At 50.6% G+C, this 24,592-nt stretch overlaps 1 protein-coding gene across 1 annotated transcript in view; it reads right to left on the bottom strand.

The window, feature by feature from the left end:
* Window positions 1-288: 288 nt before the first annotated feature.
* The window catches only part of gpr4 (G protein-coupled receptor 4), a 62,767-nt gene continuing 38,463 nt past the window's right edge, over window positions 289-24,592 (bottom strand). Inside the window, exon 2 of the mRNA XM_085973356.1 lies at window positions 289-1,763. Coding sequence (XP_085829482.1) covers window positions 373-1,434 — 1,062 coding nt within the window. The 5' untranslated portion in view covers window positions 1,435-1,763 and the 3' untranslated portion in view covers window positions 289-372. The remainder of the gene's footprint in view (window positions 1,764-24,592) is intronic.

Here is a 24,592-nt window from a genome sequence, read left to right as displayed (position 1 = left end):
CGTGACCGCCGAGGCGGTTCACCGCGAGGATGACCCAATGGCAGGTGCGAGCGGGCCGTGCGGTGAATACATTCGGCCGCAATTGGCGACTCTAGTGGGCACCGTGTCTAACTCGGACCGTTCCCGCTCACCGCCGGCCGCGACGCCGGACGACAGACGCGAGGAAAACCACCGCGAGAAAGAGACGGAGAAACAGACATTGGGAAGGGAAGGAAAGTGGAGGTCGGGTGGTGGGATTGCCTGATGATTCAAAATGATTTAAATAAGTCAAAAATTACCGCATACATGAATGTTATAAAAAATACATTTATAAAGGTAGCAATACTATAACATCTTACAACCCTTAGATTTTATTTTATTTTTTTAAATTCTTTATATACTCAAAGTCTTCATCTGAATGCAGTCCTCCTTGAGCACCACCAGCTCGATGTTGAAATACTGGGATTTTTTAGAGGAAAGAGGGGTGTCCAGCGTGACAGACCGGGCGATGTCCGTCGACTTGGAGCTGGTGAAGAACTTCAAGAGCGGCGCGAGGCCCTTTGTCACGTCACTGCGGGCGCCCTCGTTGACCAGACAGTAAAGGATGGGGTCGGCCACGCAGTTGAGGCTGGTGAGGGCCAGTGAGACATGGTAGGCGGTGAAAACGTTCTCCTCGAAGCTGCAGTCCCGGGGCCTGCTCAGGTACATGACGCTCCGCAAGAGCAGGATGATGTGGTAGGGCGCGAAGCACAGCAAGAGGATGACAATGAGACTCAGCGCCAAGCGCTTGATCTTCGCCTTCTCCCCCTTCTCCGTCGACAGGTTCCCCTTGACCGCCTTGAGGATGCCCTGGTAGGAGAACAGCATCAGTATCCAGGGGAAGAGGAACCCGATGAAAACCCGGTACAAGTTCATCTGGGCCACCCACTTCTCCATGGGGTACTTCTCGAAGCAGAAGGTGTGGTTGAAGCGGTCTTCAAAGAGCTCGTTGTGGAACAGCGGGGCCGAGTTGGCCCCGATCTCGATGGCCCAGACCACCACGCTGGTGACGACCGCGGTCTTCACCCGCCGGATCTTGGCGAACCGCAGCGGGTGAGCCACGGCCAGGTAACGGTCGACCGAGATGCAGCTGAGGAAGGCGATGCTGATGTAGATGTTGGTGTAGAGGATGAAGCCAAACAGCTTGCAGGACTCTGGGCCGAGAATCCAATTATCCTGCTGGAGGAAGTAGTTAATCCACGGGGGCAGGGTCGCGATGTAGAGAAGGTCGGAGATGGACAGGTTCAGCAGGTAAATGCCCAGTTCATTCTTCTGCTTGACCTGAAGGTAGGCAGCCCATAGAGCAAGGCAGTTGGTCGGCAGTCCAATCACAATGACAAAGATGTAGAGAGTTGGCGGGAACAGGCTGTCGAGTCTCGAATCAACATCGCAACTGTCATTACTAATGTTGCACATTTTCTACTCTGTGAGACCTGGTCAGGCTCAAATCTTCCTAAAATTGGACAAACCCATCGCCTGGAGGACCTTACCAGTCGCGTGTTCAGTGAAGTACTCGAGCTTGGCCAACCCAACCGATTCGAAATATTCCATTGACGAATAACCGATCGCTTTCAATACAAGGCCGAATACCCTAGGGCCACAGTGACGAGGCGGCTATCTCTTCGAAGTGTAGCCTCTCCCTTTGTCTCTTCCCAATCATTTGAGAGTGAGGTGGCAGAGTGTTTGTGTGATATCTACTGCACACTTGGGCTTGGAGTGGTGTTGAGTGTCCTGTCAAACAATTCCTGAAAAATAAAACAGAATTACTTGTCTTGGCCATAACTACTATAAGACATCACATAGAAACATAGAAGATAGGAGCAGGAGTAGGCCATTCGGCCCTTCGAGCCTGCTCCGCCATTCAACGAGATCATGGCTGATCATCCAAACCCTAGCACCCGGTCCCTACACCGACAGCCATCCCACCCAAGCCCTATCCCCGTATCCCCGTAACCCCACGTATTTAATCCCCCCTAACACTAAGGGCCAATTTTTATCATGGCCAATCAACCTAACCCGCACATCTTTGGACTGTGGGAGGAAACCGGAGCACCCGGAGGAAACCCACGCAAACACGGGGAGAATGTGCAAACTCCACACAGTCACCCGAGGCCGGATTTGAACCCGGGTCCCTGGCGCTGTGAGGCAACAGTGCTAACCACTATGCCACCGTGCTGCCACCAGGAGGAAATTGTCAAGTTAATGAGGCCTTGTTATATTTCCGATGTTCTCCCTCCTCTCCTGAAGGCTGTGTTTCATGCTGGATGACGGTTGCATTTGCAAAGCTAGTTCCTCCCTCAAGACCCCATTCTTCATGTTTGAGCCGAGGCAGTATGTATCCTCAGGCTATTCAACTGTGGTGGGCAGACTCACAGACAAGCCTGATCCTGAAGTCACCTGATACCCAGACCTAGGCACTCTCCGAAATAACAACAGAAAATGCTGGAAAAACTCAGCCGGCCAGGCAGCATCCGTGGAGAGAGAAACAGAGTCAACGTTTCAGGTCGAAACCCTTCGTCAGAACTGGAAAAAAAGCAGGAAAAGGGATAGATTTTAAAGCAAGTGGGGGCTGGGAAAAGGGGGAGGGGATGAAAGAACAAAAGGGAAGGCCAGAGATAGGATATGGTGTGGAGATGCCGGAGTTGGACTGGGGTGGACAAATATAAGAAGTCACACAACACCAGGTTATAGTCCAACAGCTTTATTTGAAATCACAAGCTTTCGGAGCGCTGCTCCTTCGTCAGGTGAAGTGGAGAAATGCATAAAGACACAGCTTATATAGTCAGAGAATAATGTCAGATGTTTACAGGTAATCTTCCCAACTGCCATTTATCACACCTCGGCAGATAGAAAGCAGGAGAGATTAAGAGACATTGAGAGACATTGGGGGAAAAATTCAGTATCGCCCCGTTTGGGGCGCCATTATCGGCCGTGCGCAAAGTTTAGTGCCTGGCGCTAATTATCGCCTCCGACAGCAAACTTGGCTTTTATCGCCCCTGGAGGTGATTGGAGCGCTAAATCAGGCGCTTCACACCTGTCTTAAGGCGCAAAGGCCGAGGAGCGAGGCGCTACCTCAGAGCGCTGGCGAAGCAAGGAAGGGCAAATCAAAATAAACCTGCCAAGTGCTGCTCAGTACTCAAAACTCCTTCACACAGCGTTGAATCTCTCCAGAAGTCTCTCTCTCTCTCTCAGAATGCGTGGTGCAAAAATGTCACCGACCAAAAAAGGCAGGAAGCGGTCGCCTTTAAATAGCGCTCCCCCATTCCCTTTCTGACTGCAAAACACTCCCCTCAACCTGTCGTTGCTAGGGGCAGGCGGTAAGGCAGGGGGCGCCACTCAATATCCGGTCCGGGGCGTTGCGCACTCGACTGATGTCACGATCTGTCGGCGCAGGAGATCGTGGCGGTAGTGTTTAGCGCCACCGCAAAATGTCTAGTTAATTTCGCGAGCGGCGCAAACATCGCCGCGCCCGGGCGCTAGTTGCTTTGCGCCCCATTAGCGCCCTCTTAAGGCGCTAACGGGAGGCGCAAACAACTGAATTTTTCTCCCATTGAGAGACATTAAGAGATATTCAAGGAACAAAGGATGGCTCTAGATGAAGTGTGAATGGCCCTGGCAGTCTCCAGCAGGTGTCACAGGGTAGTATTTAAGAAAGGGAACATTGGCTTATTTTTAAACCTCCCCCCCCCCACTCCCCCCTCCAACTCCCTTTGCCCAAGCATACAGAGACCAATCGTAGCTGAGATCTCGGATGTCAAGATGAAAAATAAAGACTTGCATTTCTATAGCGCCTTTCACGACCACCGGACGTCCCAAAGCGCTTTACAGCCAATGAAGCACTTTTTTTGAAGCGTAGTCACTGTTGTAATGTAGGGAAACGCGGCAGCCAATTTGCGCACAGCAAGACCCCACAAAGAGCAGTGCGATAAATGCTGTTCTCCACCCACCACCCCTGTTTTTCTTCTAAATTCCCAGCATTTGTGTGTTCTTTGTGCTTTCTTTTTAAACGGAGTTTTCCGACTTGGTGCTTCCGGTGGGGAGTCTCGCCTGCCAGGGGCACAGGCGGGAGTTCCCTCGCGGGCTGCGCACGATTTCATGACCGGGGGGGGGGGGTTAGAACGCTGAGCGCAGCACGTACCAGAATTCCACATCCGTGCCCTCGGCTGGCCCGCGCAAGGTTGGAAAATTGACTCCCTAACTCGTTATATTCAAGACTGAGATCGATGGATTTTTGGATATTAAGGGAATCAAGGGATATGGAGATTGGGCGGGAAAGTGATGAGGTAGAACATCAGCCATGATCGCGTTGAATGGCGGAGCAGGTTCGAGGGGCCGAATGGCCTATATTCTCTAGAGTTTAGAAGAATGAGAGGTGACCTCATTGAAAGATACAAAATTCTTACAGGGCTTGACAGGGTAGACACAGGGAGGATGTTCCCCCTGACTGGGGAGTCTAGAACCAGGGGTCACAGTCTCAGAATAAGGGGTCGGCCATTTAGGACTGAGATGAGGAGAAATTTCTTCACTCAGAGGGTGGTGAATCTTTGGAATTCTCTCCCCCAGAGGGCTGTGGAGGCTCAGTCGTTGAGTATATTCAAGACAGAGATCGATAGATTTTTGGATATTAAGGGAATCAAGGGATATGGGGATAGTGCAGGAAAGTGGAGATGAGGTAGAAGATCAGCCATGATCGTATTGAATGGCGGCGCAGGCTCGAGGGGCCGAATGGCCGACTCCTGCTCCTACTTCTTATGTTGGTGACACACGTTGTATCGCAAACATGTTCAAGACATCGGTTCAGATCATGTTAGTCCGCCAGCCCTTTTCATCTCGCTCTTCCACGGTACCAGCTCTGCCCTCTCTTAGTTACAGCTTTCTTGTCAGCCGGATTAGGCAGGATGTCAACCTAGCAGCTCATAGAATGACACAGCACAGAAGGAGGCCATTCGGCCTGTCATGCCTGTACTGGCTCTTTGAAAGAGCTCCCCAATTAGTCCCACTCCCCCCTTACTCTTTCCCCACAGCCCTGCAAAATCTTTCCTCTTCAAGTATTTATCCGATTCCCCTTTTTGAAAGTTACTGTTCAATCTGCTCCCACCGCCCTTTCAGGCAGCGCATTCCAGATCACAACAACTCGCTGCATTAAAAAAAAATTCTCCTCACCTCTAATTTTTTTTGGGGTGCGCAGCCCCTTTAAGGGTCTGCGCGGTTCATTCAATTACTCGCGCATGCGTGGTTATTTCAATTGTAAAGCCGGTGAGCCGGCTGCACGGGGCCTCCAGACCGCGGCGCGGCTGCGCGCACTTAACAGGTACATTGCTCCCCACTGCCATTTTTTGAGAATTGTCTTAAATCTGTGTCCTCTAGTTACTGACCCGCCTGCCAGTGGAAACAGTCTCTCCCTTTCTACTCAATCAAAGCCCCTCATAATTTTGAACACCTCTATTAAATCTCCTCTTAACCTTCTCTGCTCTGAGGAGAACAATCCCAGCTTCTCCAGTCTCTCCACATAACTAAAAGTCCCTGATCCCTGCTGTAATCCTAATGGCCGAAAAATTCGGTTCCTTTGCGCCTCCCGTTAGCACCTTAAGGGGCGCAGAGCAACTAGCGCCCGGGTGCTGCGCCGCCAACGCCTCCTGCGAAATTCAGCAGGAGGTTAGCGGCGGCGGTAACCATCAGCGCCCCGCGGCGCTGTGCCACCAGCGATGATGTCGTTGCCGTGCGCAGCGCCCCGCTCGCGTCCCTGCCGCGATCTTCGGGAGTGCCCCCTGACTTACCGCCGGACGCTATGTCCGACGGGGTCGGGGGGGGGGCCTACCTGCGTCCGGGGTGGCACTAATTAAAGGGGAGGTACCGGGCGGCCATTTTTGTTGCTGCCCACTTGCCAGCACCTGCTTCCGCTGCCGTCCCCGGCCTCCTGACCCGCCCCCCCCCCCCCCGCGGAGTGCCGGCTGCGCTCCGTGAGTCCTGGCACTTCTCGACTGCCGGTCTCTTTTGCCGGCACTCCCGATCCCCGGTGGTCCAGCTGGGCCCCGGGTCGCGCTGCGCCAGGCCCCTCCCCTTTAAGAAGGGGAGGAAGGCCTGCAATACCGCAGCATGTAGCGCCGTGATATTCCCTCGCTGCGCCCCAAGAGGGAGGCGGCACGCTTCCAGTAGCATCCCGCTTCCCTCTTGGGGCGCTACCGATGAATTTCAGCCGCGGAGGCGAAGTTAGCGCCCCAAAGGGGGCGCGACTGAATTTTTCCCCCAATAAATCTTCTCTGCAGACTCTCCAAGGCCTTGACATCCTTTCCTAAAGTGTGGTGCCCAGAATTGGACATAATTCTGTCCACATAGGTGAGTCTAACCAGTGTTTTATAAAGGTTTACCGTCAGTTCCCTGCTTTTGTACTCTTTGGGCTGGATTTTTATTGGGCCGTGGAGTCGGGATTGGAGGCGTGTGGGGGTTTAAAATCCCGAAATCGGGGGTCCTGACCCCATCCCGCCCTCAACCCGCCTCCATGCCAGTTTCAAAGGAGGCGGGCACCCGCCCCTCACTGGGACCCGCCTCCCCGAGGCGGGAAGGGGATTAGTGCCAATTAACTGCCTGTTAACAGGAAGTTAACAGGCAGTTTTTAGCCTAATCCTTATTTTCATTGTTGAAATGTGGGATTCCCGACGGCTCCAAACCACGCCAAGTTAGCGAGGTGGGCCTTCGGGATGAAGGGCTTGGAGGGGTCGAGATGTCCGGTGTTCAGGTGAGTGATGGGTGCATGAGTGCAGAGTAAGTGTGTTTGGTCTGTGTGAAGTGTTTAAAGAAGTTCTACTAACCTTTACTTACCTTTACAGCCTTCCTTCCTTCAGGTCTCGGGAGTCCCTCATCTCACCGGCACAGAAAGCAGAATGGCTGCGAGCTGTCAAAATCTGCAGCATTCAGCTTTCTGTTCCGGGGAGATCTCTAAATCATCCTGAGAGGAAGTAATTAACCTGGAGTACAGATTGTCAGTGTTTGACAGCTTCAAACAGCTGTCAAACGCTGATATTTCATCTGTCAAAAGCTCTTGACAGATGAAATGTCAATCTGTGACGTCACCTGTTGTCGAGTGGCCCTTAATTGGCCTGCTGAGTCCGCTGGGCGGACTCAACAAGGTCAATCAAGTCTAAATCAAGTGGGTTGACCAGAACTCGATGGAGGCGGGACTACAACCCCGAAAGTTGTAGTCCCGCCTCCTACCCGCCTCCTCAATGAAAATCCTGCCCTATGCCTCTATGCCTCTATTTATAACGACAAAGGATCCCGGATGCTTTTTTATAACATTTGAAGACTGGCCTCTCTGACATGGCAGCCTCCTCTCGGTGCTGCCCAGAAAGAGCCAGCCTACAGTATGTGCTGGCGTGGGGCTTGAACCAGCAACCTTCTGATGCAGAGGCGAGACTGCTAGCCACTGAAATAAGTTGGCACCTTCAATGTGAGGGAAGAAATGAAGTTAGGGCAGCGACGTCTATTTGACAAAAATAGCATGACGTGCTATTTGTTGTACTTTGTGTTTTACACTTGTGTCCTTGTGTTCCTCTTCGATGTGAATTGATCGAGTTGATGTCCCTTTTTGCTAGTTCATTTTGGGATGTGGGCATTTATTGCCCATCCCTAATTGCACCTTGAGAAGGTGGTGGTGAGCCGCCTTCTTGAACCGCTGCAGTCCCGTGTGGTGAAGGTGCTCCCACAGTGCTGTTAGGGAGTTCCAGGATTTTGACCCAGCGACGATGAAGGATCGGCCGATATATTTCCAAGTCAGGATGGTGCGTGACTCGGAGGGGAACTTGGAGGTGGTGGTGTTCCCGTGCGCCTGCTGCCCTTGTCCTTCTAGGTGGCAGAGGTCGCCGGTTTGGGAGGTGCTGCCGAAGGAGCCTTGGCGAGTTGCTGCGGGTGGTAGAGGTCGTGGGTTTTGGTGGTGTGACACCAGCGCGGACACTGCCAGTAAAGGAAGCAATTCCAATTCCCCTTGTAAAATGGGGATGATGTGGTGCCTCCGACAGAGTTACGATTCCTCAGGGCAAGGAAGGTTTTCCAGAGAGGAACTTGAATGGCTTCTGATACCATTAGCAAATGCCGGGGGTGGGGGGGGGGGGTGGTGGAGCAGAGCGGACCGTGCTTCCGAAACCAATGGAAGTTAAAATCATAGAAATATAGAAGATAGGAACAGGAGTCGGCCATTCGGCCCCTCGAGCCTGCTCCGCCATTCAATGAGATCATGGCTGATCATCCAGACTCAGTACCCTGTCCCTGCCTTCTCCCCATATCCCTTGATCTCTTTAGCCTTAAGAAATATATCCAACACCTTCTTGAATATATTTAATGAATTGGCCTCAACTGCCTTCTGTGGTAGAGAATTCCACAGGTTCACCACTCTCTGGGTGAAGAAATTCCTCCTCATCTCTGTCCTAAATGGCTTACCCTTATCCTTAGATTGTGACCCCTGGTTCTGGACTTCCCGACCGTAGGGAACATCCTTCCTGCATCTAGTCTGTCCAGTCCTGTTAGAATTTTATAAGTTTCAATGAGATCCCTTCTCATTCTTCTAAACTCTAGCAAGTACAAGCCCAATCGACCCAACCTCTCCTCATACGTCATTCCTGCCATCCCAGGTATCAGTCTGGTGAATCTTCACTGCATTCCCTCCATGGCAAGAACATCCTTCCTCAGATAAGGCGACCAAAACTGCACACAATACTCAAGGTGTGGTCTTACCAAGGCCCTGTACAACTGCAGCAAGACATCCTTGCTCCTGTACGCGAATGCTCTCGCTACAAAGGCCAACATACCAATCGCGCGGGTTCTATAACTGGCGGGGTTTCCGCTCCGGCAGTTTGCAGGTGAAGGTCAAAATGACCCCCTGGTGTGACTCAGATCTGACGTCGATACACACGCGCGCGACACTCACCAGAAAGCGCTTCTCCCTCAAACGAGGTGACGTGACGTGACGTGGCGCCCAGCTGATCTCGGCTGGCCATTTCGGCAGTCGGAATCCAACCTGGGTGAGCTCCCGAAGCTCGGGGAAAGTGACACGAAGAGCACCCTGCACACCGGCGCGACTGAACTGACAACAGCCCCAGAGACATTGAGTCTAGTCCGCGGACTCTGGGCTGCTGACAACTGATTGCAAACCAGCCCCTATGTTGATTAAACGCCATGTCACTGTTGACTCTACATCTGCCCCCATCCTGGTAGAGCTTACCACCATCGGGGACTTGAAGTGCAGCTAGCCCGGAGCCCAGTGTCTTGTGCAACCTTTTTTGAGCAGTGTTTTTTTTGCATTCCGGAGCGCTAATTGCCCATGCCGATGTGCGAATGACTACGCAGAGCCTGCATGCTGCCCCTGCGGCGTGGAATGTCGCCCGTCCTGTCTGCCTGCTCCCACGTTCTGCTGGCGCGCCCCGCTGACACTCCAGGGGTTGCGCCCGTGGGACTCTCGCCGCGAAGGTCACGGCGCCGGTCGTCGTGCCCACGGGGCTCCTCGCCACCATCTCGCGGCCTGCGACGTGGGATCGGCCAATCCGCAGGAACCCTGCTCCGCTGTCAGTGGCCATCTCGAGGTGCTGCTCCCCATTATGTGCGGGTTAGTGTGTTTGTATGTGTGCTGGTATTGTTGGATTGAAATAGTGTATAAAATTACATAGAATGTAAAGTACATAGAATTTCCCACATTACGACAGTGACTCCACTTCAAAAGTACTTCATTGGCTGTAAAGCGCTTTGAGACGTCTGGTGGTCGTGAAAGGCGCTATAGAAATGCAAGTCTTTCTTTCTTAATGTTCAGCACAGAAACAGGCCATTCGGCCCAACTGATCTATGCCGGTGTTTATGCTCCACACCAGCCTCCTCTCACCCCTCCTTATCTAACCCTCTATTCCCTTTCTCCCCCATGTGTTTATCCAGCTTCCCCTTAAATGCATCGACACTATTCGCCTCAGCCACTCCCTGTGGTAGCGAGTTCCACATTCTCACCACTCTCTGGGTAAAGAAGTTTCTCCTGAATTCCCTATTGGATTTATCAGTGGCTGTCTTATATTATGAAAAAGACAGACTTGCATTTCCAAAGCGCTTTCACAACCACCGGACGTCCCAAAGCGCTTTACAGCCAATGAAGTACTTTTTGGAGTGTAGTCACTGTTGTAATGTAGGAAACACGGTTGCCAATTTGCGCACAGCAAGCTCCCACAAACAGCAATGTGACAATGACCAGATCATCTGTTTTAGTGATGTTGATTGAGGGATAGATATTGGCCCCAGGACACCGGGGAGAACTCCCCCTGCTCTTCTTCGAAATGGTGCCGTGGGATCTTTTACATCCGCCTGAGAGAGCAGACGGGGCCTCGGTTTAATGTCTCATCCGAAAGACGACACCTCCGACAGTGCGGCACTCCCTCAGCACTGCACTGGGAGTGTCAGCCTGGATTGTGTGCGCAAGTCTCTGGAGTGGGACTTGAACCCACGACCTTCTGACTCAGAGGTGAGAGTGTTGCCCACTAAGCCATAGACTGATAAGTCTGTTCGATCTTTCCTGATCAATAGTTTGGTTGTACGTGGTAGTGCTGATGTTACAATGGTTCTTTGTCCTGGCTTCAATGAAGATAGTCTCTGAATCCGCAATGGCCCAAATATCACCTGTAAAGATATCAAAATACCCTTTGAGCATGAGGCCACGCTAACAGTATAGAGAATCTGTCCAACATATTGCCATAAATTAAACATTTTTAGCAACGGTGGCAATATAATGGTGTATCTTAACTCTCTTAAACCACTTAGATATATGCTCAAAGAGAAATAAGCTTGGGATTGAACTCTCACCGGATTCTGTGGAGGTGCCGCCCATATCAGATTTCCATCAAAGCCCGGGTCCGACGAGAATAATTCAGTCACTCCCGCCCCCTCTGTGGCCAACTGCTAGGCCGGGCAGCTGGACTGGTGGCTGAGTTCAACCGGTTCATTCGTGATCTTGTTATCCATCGTGGAACTGTTTGGGCCAAGGCAAGCAAATTCTGTTATTCCCGGGAGATTGTTCTCCCTGGCCTGCAAAGTCTTCTCAGGCTTGGCCTGGGTTTTGGAGTGAATTGCGCCAAATACGGATTCCCCCCGTGGCCATCGGGCTCCTCTACGGTCAGACCTACCTCAGAGTAGATGGAGCCTTGCCCTCTCCAGGGTCCTTCGCTTCAAATGCCACTTTCTCCCCAGTACACCAACAAAACCTCGACAGGAGTCAGAAAAACCTCATTCGGAAAGGCTATTTTCGGATTGATGAAGAGTTGAGTTTGATGGCAAGTGGGGGAAATTGCTGTTCATTTACCAGCAACTTTGCGTTCGTGCTTGCTGACCCGTGGCTCAGTGGGCAGCAGGCTCGCCTCTTACTCCGAAGGTTGTGACTTCAAAGCCCCATTCCGTGAGACTTCAGCACAAAACTGGCACTCTCAGTACAGTACGGAGGGAGTGCTGCACTGTCGGAGGTGCCGTCTTTCAGGTGAGAAGTTAAAGCAAAGCCTCCTCTGCCCTCTCAGGTGGATGTAAAGGATCCCACAACACTATTTTGAAGAAGAGCAGGGGAGTTCTAAGCTCTGGAATTCCCTCCCTAAACCTTGCTACCTCTCTTTCCTCCTTTAAGACGCTCCTTAAAACCGACCTCTTTGACCAAGCTTTTGGTCACCTGCCCTAAAATTCTCCTTATGTGGCTCGGTGTCAAATTTTTTGTCTTATAACACTCCTGTGCAGCGCCTTGGGATGTTTTACTACTTTAAAGACGCTATAGAAATACAAGTTGTTGTTGGTGTCCTGATCAATATTTATCCAATACATAAAAACAATTTATTTGGTCATTATCTCATTGCTGCTTGTGGGATCTTGCTGTGCGCAATTGGCTGCCGCGTTTCCCACATTACGACAGCGACTCCACTTCAAAAAGTACTTCAATGGCTGCAAAGCGCTTTGGGACGTCCTGAGGTCGTGAAAGGTGCCGTACAAATGCAAATGATGTTTTCTTTTAATGGCAGGGGGGGGTGAATTTTCTGAGGTCAGGGGGTTAAGGTTTATTTATAGGCCTTCTTGAGGGCCTTTGTTCTGCTTCCAAACAGTCCAGCACTTGACCCGGGAGTGCTTGGGAGAGCGGACATTGGGTCCCAGAAGTACAAAAATGTTCCATTCCACACGACTGAACCAATACTCACTATCCGACTCCACGCAAAAAAGCCCGAAAGTAAACGAAGCCAAGAGGAAAATCATCCGTGTTATTGTGCCGCTACTCCACTTCATAGAGCATCTGGAGATCGCACTATGGAAGGAAAGGGTTAAAAACAGAAAGAAAGACGTGCATTTATATAGTGCCTTCCACGGCCTCAGGACATCCCAAAGCCCCTCACAGCCAATGAAGTACTTTTTGAAGTGTAGTCACTGTTGTAATGTAGGAAAGGCGGCAGCCATTTTGCGCACAGCAAGCTCCCACAAACAGCAACGTGACAACGACCACATCATCTGTTTTAGTGATGTTGGTTCAGGGATAAATATTGGCCCTAGGACACCGGGGGAGAACTCCCCCCTGCTCCTCTTTGAAATAATAGCCGTGGGATCTTTTGCATCCACCTGAGAGGGCAGACAGGGTTTAAACGTCTCATCTGAAAGACGGCACCTCCGACAGTGCGGCACTCCCTCAGTACCGCACTGGGAGTGCCAGCCTAGATTTTTTGCTCGAGTTTCTGGAGTGGGACTCGAACCCACAACCTTCTGACTGAGAGGCGAGAGTGCTGCCCACTGAGCTATGGCTAAAGAAATATATCTTGGCATCTGCCCTAAACTCGGCCATCACCTCCCTTCACTGTGCCCTCTTGTCCCGCTGCCTCACTTTATCTAAAGCAATCGTTCCACGTTTCCTCTATCCCATTAAGTACCTGTGGACCAAGTATCTCCAAGTTTGCAGACGACACAAAGCTGGGTGGGCGTGTGTGCTGTGAGGAGGATGCCGAGAAACTCCAGTATGATTTGGACAGGTTGGGTGATTGGGCAGAAGCATGGCAGTTGCAGTATAATGTGGATAAATGTGAGGTTATCCACTTTGGTGGCAAAAACAGGAAGGCAGATTATTATCTGAACGGCAATAGATTGGGAGAAGGGGAAGTGCAACGAGACCTGGGTGTCCTTGTGCACCAGTCACTGAAGGTAAGCATACAGGTGCAGCAGGCGGTTAAGAAGGCAAATGGTATGTTGGCCTTCATAGCGAGAGGGTTCGAGTACAAGAACAAGGATGTCTTGCTGCAGTTGTACAGGGCCTTGGTGAGACCACACCTTGAGTATTGTGTGCAGTTTTGGTCACCTTATCTGAGGAAGGATGTTTTTGCCATGGAGGGAGTGCAGCGAAGATTCACCAGACTGATACCTGGGCTGGCAGGAATGACGTATGAGGAGAGATTGGGTCGATTGGGCTTGTACTCGCTGGAGTTTAGAAGAATGAGAGGGGATCTCATTGAAACTTATAAAATTCTAACAGGACTGGACAGACTGGATGCAGGAAGGATGTTCCCGATGGTCGGGGAGTCCAGAAACAGGGGTCACAGTCTAAGGATAAGGAGTAAGCCATTTAGGACTGAGATGAGGAGGAATTTCTTCACCCAGAGAGTGGTGAACCTGTGGAATTCTCTGCCACAGAAGGCAGTGGATGCCAATTCATTAAATATATTAAAGAAGGAGTTAGATATATTTCTTAAGGCTAAAGGAATCAAGGGATATGGGGCGAAAGCAGGGACAGGGTACTGAATTTGGATGATCAGCCATGATTTCATTGAATGGCAGAGCAGGCTCGAGGGGCCAAATGGCCTACTCCTGCTCCTATCTTCTATGTTTCTATGACCTCTAAGGCCCCCTTGGGGAGGCATCTCTTCTCAGGGTCTCCTCTTACTTACTCGAGTGCGCGCAAACTTGCTCTGGTTGTGCCAGCTCTCAGTGCCTTCCAACAGCATTGGTACGGGGTGAGAGAACTGGTCCCTGAGTGAAGCCCAGATAGCATGACTGGAGATTGCATGGTCAGAGGAACTGATCCACCCACCGATTGTGTACTCTAATCAGTCTGAGACAATCGCAGAATGGAATGGGAAGCTTGAGTCACGATTGTGTAGTAACCTAATATAGCAAGGAAACAATCAGTGGGAGCAGCCGGAAATAAAGGATGTAAAAATGAATTTATAATTCCCGTCAACTGCCTGGCATCAACGTTGACAGCCCTTTTCTCATTGCCCTCTCAGGTGGACCTGAAAGACCCCACGGCACTATTCGAAGGAGAGCAGGGAAGATCTCCTTGGTGTAACCTGGGGCAATATTTATCCCTCAATTAACACCGCAAAAAAAAAACATACCCCGGATTATCTGGCCACGATCACATTGCTGTTTGTGGGATCTTGCTGTGCGCAAGTTCGCGTTTCCGACAGTACAGCGGCATTTCAAAGGCCCTTCATTGGCTGTGAAGCGCTTTGGGACGTCCCGAGGTCGCGAAAGGCGCCGGAGAAATGCAGGTTCTCCCTCCTCAGTATTCCGAGAAGGAGTTTGTTATTTATCTCGGTGTCCCATCTCATCCCTGCTTTGGATTGGCCGTTGTCCATTTCCGACAAACTCGAAGCAGATACGTAGTTTGGTTAAACGCCCCGGGCTGACAGATAGTTGAGCAGCTTGTCTCCCTCCAGCTCATCGCTATTTCTTTCCTGCCTTGCAAAACCCTCTCCGCATCTGATAACATTATCCAGTCAGTCCCATTAACAGGGTACATTGTCAAGTGGTCTGAAATGTTTCATTCTAATAACTAAATAAATGAGACATAGTTTGAAATACGTCAGCCTCTGCAACAGCTGGCCGTTTATGTTCCTCCAATTTTCTCCCCTGTCTGAACAACAATAACTTCTATTTATATAGCGCCTTTAACGTAGTAAAACATCCCAAGGCACTTAACAGGAGTCAAAAAATTTGACACCGAGCCACATAAGGAGAAATTAGGGCAGGTGACCAAAAGCTTGGTCAAAGAGGTCGGTTTTAAGGAGCGTCTTAAAGGAGGAGAGAGAGGCGGAGAGGTTTAGGCAGGGAATTCCAGAGCTTAGGGCCCAGGCAACAGAAGGCACGGCCACCAATGGTGGAGCGATTATAATCAGGGATGCTCAAGAGGGCAGAATTAGAGGAGCGCAGATATCTCGGGGGGTTGTGGGGCTGGAGGAGGTTACAGAGATAGGGAGGGGCGAGGAGGCCATGGAGGGATTTGAAAACAAGGAGGAGAATTTTGAAATCGAGGCTAACCGGGAGCCAATGTAGGTCAGCGAGCACAGGGGGTGATGGGTGAACGGGACTTGGTGCGAGTTAGGACACGGGGCAGCGAGCACAGGGGGTGATGGGCGAACGGGACTCAGTGCGAGTCAGGACACGGGGCAGCGAGCACAGGGGGTGATGGGCGAACGGGACTTGGTGCAAGTTAGGACACGGGGCAGTGAGCACAGGGGGGTGATGGGTGAACGGGACTTGGTGCGAGTTAGGACACGGGCAGCCGAGTTTTGGATGAGCTCAAGTTTACGTAGGGTGGAATGTGGGAGGCCGGCCAGGAGTGCGTTGGAATAGTCGAGTCTAGAGGTAACAAAGGCATGGATGAGGGTTTCAGCAGCGGATGAGCTGAGGCAGGGGCGGAGACGGGTGATGTTACGGAGGTGGAAATAGGCGGTCTGTGTTATGCCGCGGATATGTGGTCGGAAGCTCATTTCAGGGTCAAATATGACACCAAGGTTATTTAGATATTTTAATAGTGGCCATAAAGGGGTGTTAGTGTCGTCGGTACGTGTTGGGGGCCACGGGAGGCGGGGGGAGGGAGGGAATTACCGGCGTCCGTAAATCCGAGAGTACTCGTGAATTCTGTATTTGAAACAATTCCGTGTTTGCTGACCTGCTAGCACGTTATCAGCCGTGGCTCAGTGGGCAGCACTCTCGCCTCTGAGATTGTGGGTTCAAGTCCCACTCCAGGGATCTGTGCACAAAATCGAGGCCGACACTCCCAGTGCAGGACTGAGGGAGTGCTGCACTGCCGGAGGTGCCGTCTTTCGGAGGAGACGATGAATTTAAAGAGGAATTTCTGTAGTAAGGTGTCTAAAAGCAAAGCCCTTAGCAGCACTGGTAACCCTCTCTCCCTCTTTAAATGCCCGGAAATATACCTAATTTGCCACAGATTTAGTTTCAAATCTATTCCCCTGCTAAATTGTCAACCTACTTCACTTTACCGTACACTCAAGCCACACTAAGCTGGGTTGGACAAGAGTCAGCAGCAAGGCGTTCGGATCTAACCTTTCGGATGAGATGTTAGAACTAGGGCCCCGTCTGCCCTCTGAGGTGGACATAAAAGATCCTGGGGCCAATATTTATCCCTCTACCAACATCACTAAAAAACAGATGATCTGGCCATTGTTTGACAAATCTGTTAGAGTTTTTTGAAGTTGTAACTGGCAGAGTAGATAAGGGGGAACCAGTGGATGTAGTATATTTGGATTTTCAGAAAGCATTCGATAAGGTGCCACACAAGATAACAGATGGTCTGGCCATTATCACATTGCTGCTTGTGGGAGCTTGCTGTGCGCAAATTGGCTGGCCGCGTTTCCCACATTACAACAGTGACTACACTTCAAAAAAAGTACTTCATTGGCCGTCCTGAGGTGATGAAAGGTGCTATATAAATGCGAGGCTTTCTTTTATCGTTACCTCTAGCCCGCAATGTTGGCAGAAATCTGCTCAGTATAATTCCTCCCTCACTGCATCTGACACAAAACAAGCTGCCAACATAAACTGCGAAAAGGCTTAAGATAATGTAAGAAAAATAAGTTACTTTTTAGCAAAAGAATCTGTTTGCGCGATATATTAAAAGTCTGGCATATAGCTTGTGCTATCTATCACCCACTTCCGGTTACACTTTTGTGTCACAGTTCCACCACGCCTGATTGGGTCATCCTTCTCCCACGATCGACTGCTATTTACCCAGAGCTGCACCTGATTGTGGGAAAATGTCAATTAAAACAAACTAAAAACAACTGAACAGGCCCGAACAGGTATAAATGTAGGAAAGAGAAACAAAGATTCTTATCATTAAGATCATTTTACGCATTCTACCTCCTGTCAGCCATGGCTCAGTGGGCAGCACTCTCTCACCTCTGAGTCAGAAGGTCGTGGGTTCAACCCCACTCCAGAGACTTGAGAGCATAAAGCTAGGCCGACACTCCCAGTGCCAGTGCTGAGGGAGCGCTGCACTGTCGGAGGTGCCGTCTTTCGGATGAGACGTTAAACCGACGCCCCGTCTGCTCTCTCGGATGGATGTATAAGATCCCATGGCCACTATTTCGAAGAAGAGCAGGGGAGTTCTCCCCGGTGTCCTGGGCCAATATTTATCCCTCAACTAACATCACTAAAACAGATTATCTGGTCATTATCACATTGCTGTTTGTGGGAGCTTGCTGTGCGCAAATTGGCTGCCGTGCTTTCCACATTACAACAGCGACTACACTTCAAAAAGTGCTTCATTGGCTGTAAAGCGCTTTGGGACATCCTGAGGTCGTGAAAGGCGCTATAGAAATGTAAGTCTTTCTTTCCCTGCTTGGCATTCTTTCTTACATATGTGAAACTAGCTTAAAATGCAGCGAGTGTTTCAGCTCCCACTCTTCAACAGGATACCGGTTCCGCATTTATTTTGGCAAATTATGCATTGACTTGTCAATCAAACAAAGGTCTCACCTGCAACCTAATCTCTAACTGAACGCAAGGAGACAAATCGCACCGAAACACGGAAGTTCGAGATACTTTTGACTTCTTCCAACAACGGAAAAAGGCTTGCAAGTGAATTTTCACGAAGAGAATGTCCCTTTCAGGCTCAGCCAGCACCACAACCCTTCACGGCCAGGAGACATTTATAAAGAGCTTCAGGAGAATGGACACTGCTGTTTGAGAATCACAGACAATTGCAGTCTCTTGGGTAACTGCAGATGGCACTCAATCCTTCCCTTTCCTCGCTTGATGTTGTGGTGCGCTGAAAACTGAGACACCATCATTGCTCAGGCTCGGCCATTTACATCAGGAGTTCTCCAATAAAAGCTGAACCTCATTATCTATCAAATGAGCCAAACATTGTTTAGAAAGTGATGGATAACTGGAAGCTGCCAAACTGCGAAGTAACTGGCGGGGAAAGCAAAGGCTGGGCCTAATATAAGAGTCTTGCCAACACAACTCTACGTTAAAGAGAGTCTCACCTCCCGGGCTCTCTCAAAGAGAGGGTATCAACATTCAAAGAATGCAGCATCACCATCAAAATCCCTTTCAAAAAGGGAATGTCACCTTCTCCTCCTTTTCCATTTGTCGGTGTTCAGACGGACCTGGGTGTCTTTTTACACCAATCACTGAAAGTTAACATGTAGGTACAGCAAGCAATTAGGAAAGCAAATGGTATGTTGGCCTTTATTACAAGAGGATTTGAGTATAAGAGTAAAGACGTCTTACTGCAATTATATAGGGCCCTGGTGAGACCACACCTGGAGTACTGGGTACAGTTTTGGTCGCCTTGCCTAAGGAAGGATATACTTGCCATAGAGGGAGTGCAACAAATTCACTAAACTGGTTCCTGGGATGGGGGGATTGTCCTATGAGGAGAGATTGAGTAGACTAGGCCTATATTCTCTAGAGTTTAGAAGAATGAGAGGTGATCTCATTGAAACATGCAAAATTCTTACAGGACTTGACAGGGTAGATGCAGGGAGTCTAGAACCAGGGGTCACAGTCTCAGAATAAGGGGTCGGCCATTTAGGACTGAGAGGAGGAGAAATTTCTTCACTCAGAGGGCGGTGAATCTTTGGAATTCTCTCCCCCAGAGGGCTGTGGAGGCTCAGTCGTTGAGTATATTCAAGACAGAGATCGCTAGATTTTTGAATATTAATGGAATCAAGGGATATGGGGATAGTGCAGGAAAGTGGAGATGAAGTAGAAGATCAGCCATGATCTTATTGACTGGCAGAGCAGGCTCGAAGGGCCGAGTGGCCGACTCCGGCTCCTATTTTTTATGTTCTTATATGTTCTAAGACCCCAAAGAGGATGCTGCGGTTCAGGATTTTTTTGACGGGTTTAGTAAGAATATCAGAACATAAGAATTCGAAGCAGGAGTCGGCCATATGACCCCTCGAGTCTGCTCCGCCATACGGCCCCTCAAGCCTGCTCTGCCACACGGCCCCTCGAGCCTGCTCCGCCACACGGCCCCTCGAGTCTGCTCCGCCACACGGCCTCTCGAGCCTGCTCCGCCACACGGCCCCTCGAGCCTGCTCCGCCACACGGCCCCTCGAGCCTGCTCCGCCACACCGCCCCTCAAGCCCGCTCTGAACACGGCCCCTCGAGCCTGCTCCGCCACACGGCCCCTCGAACCTGCTCCGCCACATGGCCCCTCGAGCCTGCTCCGCCACACGGCCCCTCGAGCCTGCTCCGCCACACGGCCCCTCGAGCCTGCTCCGCCACACCGCCCCTCAAGCCCGCTCTGAACACGGCCCCTCGAGCCTGCTCCGCCACACGGCCCCTCGAACCTGCTCCGCCACATGGCCCCTCGAGCCTGCTCCGCCACACGGCCCCTCGAACCTGCTCCGCCACATGGCCCCTCGAGCCTGCTCCGCCACACGGCCCCTCGAACCTACTCCGCCACACGGCCCCTCGAACCTGCTCCGCCACACGCCCCCTCGAGCCTGCTCCGCCAACACGGCCCCTCGAGCCTGCTCCGCCACACGGCCCCTCCAGCCTGCTCCGCCACACCGCCCCTCAAGCCCGCTCTGAACACGGCCCCTCAAGCCCGCTCCGCCACACGGCCCCTCGAGCCTGCTCCGCCACACGGCCCCTCGAGCCTGCTCCGCCACACGGCCCCTCGAGCCTGCTCCGCCACACGGCCCCTCGAGCCTGCTCTGCCATTCAATAACTTTTCCACAGAACGCGTCTAGATACGACTTTTCTTCTTTCATCCCCTCCCCCTTTTCCGAGCCCCTAAACTCGCTTTCCCTTTCCTGCTTTTTTCTCAGTTCTGGCGAAAGGTTCTCGACCTGAAACGACTCTGTTTCTCTCTCCACGGATGTTGCCTGGCCTGCTGCGTTTTTCCAGCTTTTTCTGTTGTTATTTCGGATTTCCAGCATCCGCAGTATTTTGCTATCGACTTTTTTTTGTGTGTGTCGTAAGTTAAAGCTTGCTCGAATGGGGTTAGTTGGTGTCCCGGACAGTCCCATTTGGACTGTGCAGCTAGACCCAGACGGAAGATGGTTAATATGCTCACTGGGACTTGCTTTTCAAGAGATTAAAGATTAAATCATTTTTTAGCTTATCTGGGTAATTGGAAAATCCTCTCACCCGCTGTGTTGGAAAACCCTTGGATCTCTATCTGTCTCGGTGGGGCTGGGGGTTTGTAGAAGAGACACCAGCCTTTTGACAGAGAGAAGATCCTGCCCTGGACTGTAGGACTGAATGCAGAGGGGCTTATTCTGATTTAAGTTCAGTAAGATAACCTACTGAAGTGGGCCAGTGTATTGCATTCATTATTTTAAGTGATCAAGCTGTGTCAACTGAACATGTGAATCTGATCATAACTATTGCTCTGTACATTAGCATCTTCGGCAGCACCTCCCAAACCCATGACCTCCGCCCCCTAGAAGGACAAGGGCAGCAGGCGCATGGGAACACCACCACCTCCAAGTTCCCTGCCAAGTCACACACCGTCCTGACTTGGAAATATATCAGCCGATCCTTCATCGTCGCCGGGTCAAAATCCTGGAACTGCCTCCCTAACGGCACTGTGGGAGCACCTTCACCACACGGACTGCAGCCGTTCAAGAAGGTGGCTCACCAGCACCTTCTCGAGGGCAATTAGGGAATGGGTGATAAATGCTGGCCTTGCCAGCGACGCCCGCATCCTGTGAATGAATGAAAAAAATACTTTTCACCCCCGTAAAAAGCAGCTTGAACTAAGTCCCATCTCATCTGGCGGTAAATTGGCAGAGTCAACATGGTTTTATGAAAGTGAAATTGTGTTTGACAAATCTGTTCGAGTTTTTTGAAGATGTAACTAGTAAACATAGAAACACAGAAGATAGGAGCAGGAGTAGGCCATTCGGCCCCTCGAGCCTGCTCCGCCATTCAATGTGATCATGGCTGACCATCCAAACTCAGTACCCTGTCCCTGCTTTCTCCCCATACCCCTTGATCCCTTTAGCCTTAAGAAATATATCCAACTCCTTCTTGAATATATTTAAGGAATTGGCCTCTACTGCCTTCTGTGGTAGAGAATTCCACAGGTTCACCACTCTCTGGGTGAAGAAATTCCTCCTCATTTCTGTCCTAAATGGCTTACCCCGTATCCTTAGACTGTGACCCCTGGTTCTGGACTCCCCGACCATCAGGAACATCTTTCCTGCATCTGGTCTGTCCAGTCCTGTCAGAATTTTATAAGTTTCAATGAGATCCCCTCTCATTCTTCTAAACTCCAGCAAGTATAAGCCCAATCGACGCAATCGCTTCTCATACGTCATTCCTGCCATCCCAGGTATCAGCCTGGTGAATCTTCGTTGAACTCCTTCCATGGCAAGAACATCCTTCCTCAGATAAGGCGACCAAAACTGCACACAATACTCAAGGTGTGGTCTCACCAAGGCCCTGTACAACTGCAGCAAGACATCCTTGTTCCTGTACTCAGGACGGATAAGGGGGAACCAGTGGATGTAGTGTATTTGAATTTTCAAAAATCATTTGATAAGGTGCCACACAAGAGGTTATTGCACAAAACAGGCCATTGTAGCAGAGCCTGGTCTCCAATCGTCTTGGATCCCCTTGCCATTGGAACAAGACCTTGCTCTGTCAAGCCCATGTGTTAGCTGGTGTGCACCCCACGTTAAAAGAATTCACGCATAGGCATCTCCCACCCTTTAAAATGAAGTTCGGGACCTGGAACATCAGGACCCTCATGGACAATCCCAACGGTGACAGACCGGAACGCCGTACTGCTATCGTTGCCCGGGAGCTCGCAGGCAGCGCAAGGAGCGCACGTCAACCCAAGCACCCCACCCACCCGCCCCTTCAACCACCGTCTGCCCCACCTGTGACAGAGACTGTCGGTCCCGCATTGGACTCATCAGTCACCTGTGAACTCATTCTTAATGTGGAAGCAAGTCATCCTCGGTTCCGAGGGACTGCCTAAGAAGAAGAAGAAATTGGTCTGCTTTAGGAGAGATAGAGAGATGTGTAGAAAGACACGAGTATCCATTTTAGGTCACAAAGAAGTTCACTGTAACGCACCGGGGTCCTGCTACCATTCAATTAGATACAGAGCCGTGGGAGTCAACTCCCAGACAAGCAAATTGTTCAGATCACTTGCAGGAGCGACTGACGTCACTGAACCCAGTAAACAGCGGCCTCGTCACAGACTCCCTCATCCCGGGAATTATATCTTTTCAAAATAGGGGTTTCGGCCGATCTTTCAAAGGGGGCATAGATTTAAAGTAATTGGTAGAAGGATTAGAGGGGAGTCGAGGAGAACTTTTTTCACCCAGAGGGTGGTGGGGGTCTGGAACTCACTGCCTGAAAGGGTGGTCGAGGCAGAAACCCTCATCACATTTAAAAAGTACTTGGATATACACTTGAAGTGCCGTAGCCCACAGGGCTACGGACCAAGAGCTGGAAAGTGGGATTAGGCTGGACGGCTCATTTTCGGCCGGCGCAGACACGACGGGCCGAATGGCCTCCTCCTGTGCCGTAAATCCCTGTGATTTTTATGATACGGAGTCCGATCGGGAGAACCTGGCAACAAGAGCTCTATAAGGCAGGAGCGACCGCCTGCATTCCTGCTAAAGAGCGAGCCTGTCCTTTAGAGAGCCTGTTTCAATAGCTAAAAATTATTAATAACTTTTAGTGTCCAGTTGTTTGACTTTCCGTCAACTTCTGTTGACTTTTTATTTAAACAGCGGGCAGAGGCCAATTCACTGGAAAAACTGGCCCGGGGAACAAAAAGTCAATGAGCGTGACGCTGCAGGGGAACTGGACTGACATCAGCTGAGAGTCGTTACCCCGCAGTGCCTCGATCAGCTTGTCCTTCTGCTAATTCAGCTCCCTCGCTCTGATTTGTCACAGGCAGTAATTGCTCTCCACCAGCTCTTTTGACCGGCACGCAACTATTTCGCAAAAAAGACAGAAATATATAAATTTTTTAAATCGAAGGAATATTAAAGTGAATCAGAAATGGTTGTTGGGGGCGGGGGGGGGGTGGTGTCGTAAAGGGCGCGGTAATCGAGTCGGTAATGCACAGTAGCATGGCCATTTAGTTGTTAAATGAATGTTATGTACTGTTTATCTAAAAGGGGAGGAATTGTTGTGTATGTACCTTTAAGAGAATAACTGGTCTCAGACTGCAGTACCGGCAGTGACCACCCCTGTATAAAAGGCGCTAGTGAGCCTCTGTTGTTTTCAGTTTCACTATTGACTTCCATCAGTAAAGACTTGTTTTGTTCAACTCCTGCTGTCCGTGTCTCAATTATTCACGGACGTAATAACTATCATTAGCTTTTTCAGTCTTGACAAGGATCAAAGGAAGCCAGATACCAATAAGCATGATGGAGCTACTGTGAATGCAGCGTTTGAGCTGGGTATTTGGGATGTTTTATTACGCTAAAGGCTTTATATACAGGAAACTCTTTTAACCGGCACCTAAATCTCTCCGGAAATCTCTCTTAACTGGCAAAATTCAGGAGTAGGTTCAGGTAAGTTTTACTATATATTAGTGGCCGTGTAACCAGGGTTCCTGCACCTGTGGCCGTGTAACCGGGACTCCTGGATCTGTGGCCGTGTAACTGGGACTCCTGGATCTGTGGCCATGTAACCGGGACTCCTGCACCTGTGGCCGTGTAACTGGGGCTCCTGCACCTGTGGTCGTGTACGGGGCTCTCGTACCTTGGTAAGTATACCTCGCTGTAATCCGGACTTTTTGATCAACCGGCACCACGCCGGTCCCGTCGGTGCCGGATAAAAAAAGAGTTTTCTGTATAATGTAAATTGTCGTTGGGTATGAGAGCACTTAGGATGGGTGGGGGGTGGGGGGGCGTTGGGAGAAGGGACCTTGGGACGAAGGCAGGCTGGAGAGCAGAGAAAGGTTTGGTTGTAAAAACAGAAAATGCTGGAAAACACTCGGCAGGCCAGGTAGCATCTGTGGCGAGAGAGAAACAGAGTTAACGCCTCAGGTCGAGGACCCTTCGCCCAGCTCTGACGAAAGGTCCTCGACCTGAAACGTTAACTCTGTTTCTCTCTCCGCAGATCCTCGCCTGACCCGCCGAGTCTTTCCAGTGTTTTCTGTTTTTATTTCCGATCGCCAACATCCGCGGTATTTTCCTTTTTGCATAAGGGTTTGGTGGTGTTGTGTTTTTTTCTATGACTATTGGCAAAAGAACCAGAGGCGACAGGAGGAAAAACATTTTTACGCAACGAGAGGTTAGGGTTTGGAACGCGCTGCCCAATAGGGCGGTGGATACGGATTCAACAGTAGCCTTCAAAAGGA

This window comes from Somniosus microcephalus, chromosome 34 (genome assembly GCF_052327205.1).
Source record: "Somniosus microcephalus isolate GS21.2 chromosome 34, FLI_Smic_1.0, whole genome shotgun sequence".
Lineage (NCBI taxonomy): Eukaryota > Metazoa > Chordata > Chondrichthyes > Squaliformes > Somniosidae > Somniosus > Somniosus microcephalus.
The sequence above is the reverse complement of the archived record's forward strand: the minus strand, read 5'-3'. Positions and strand labels throughout refer to the sequence as shown.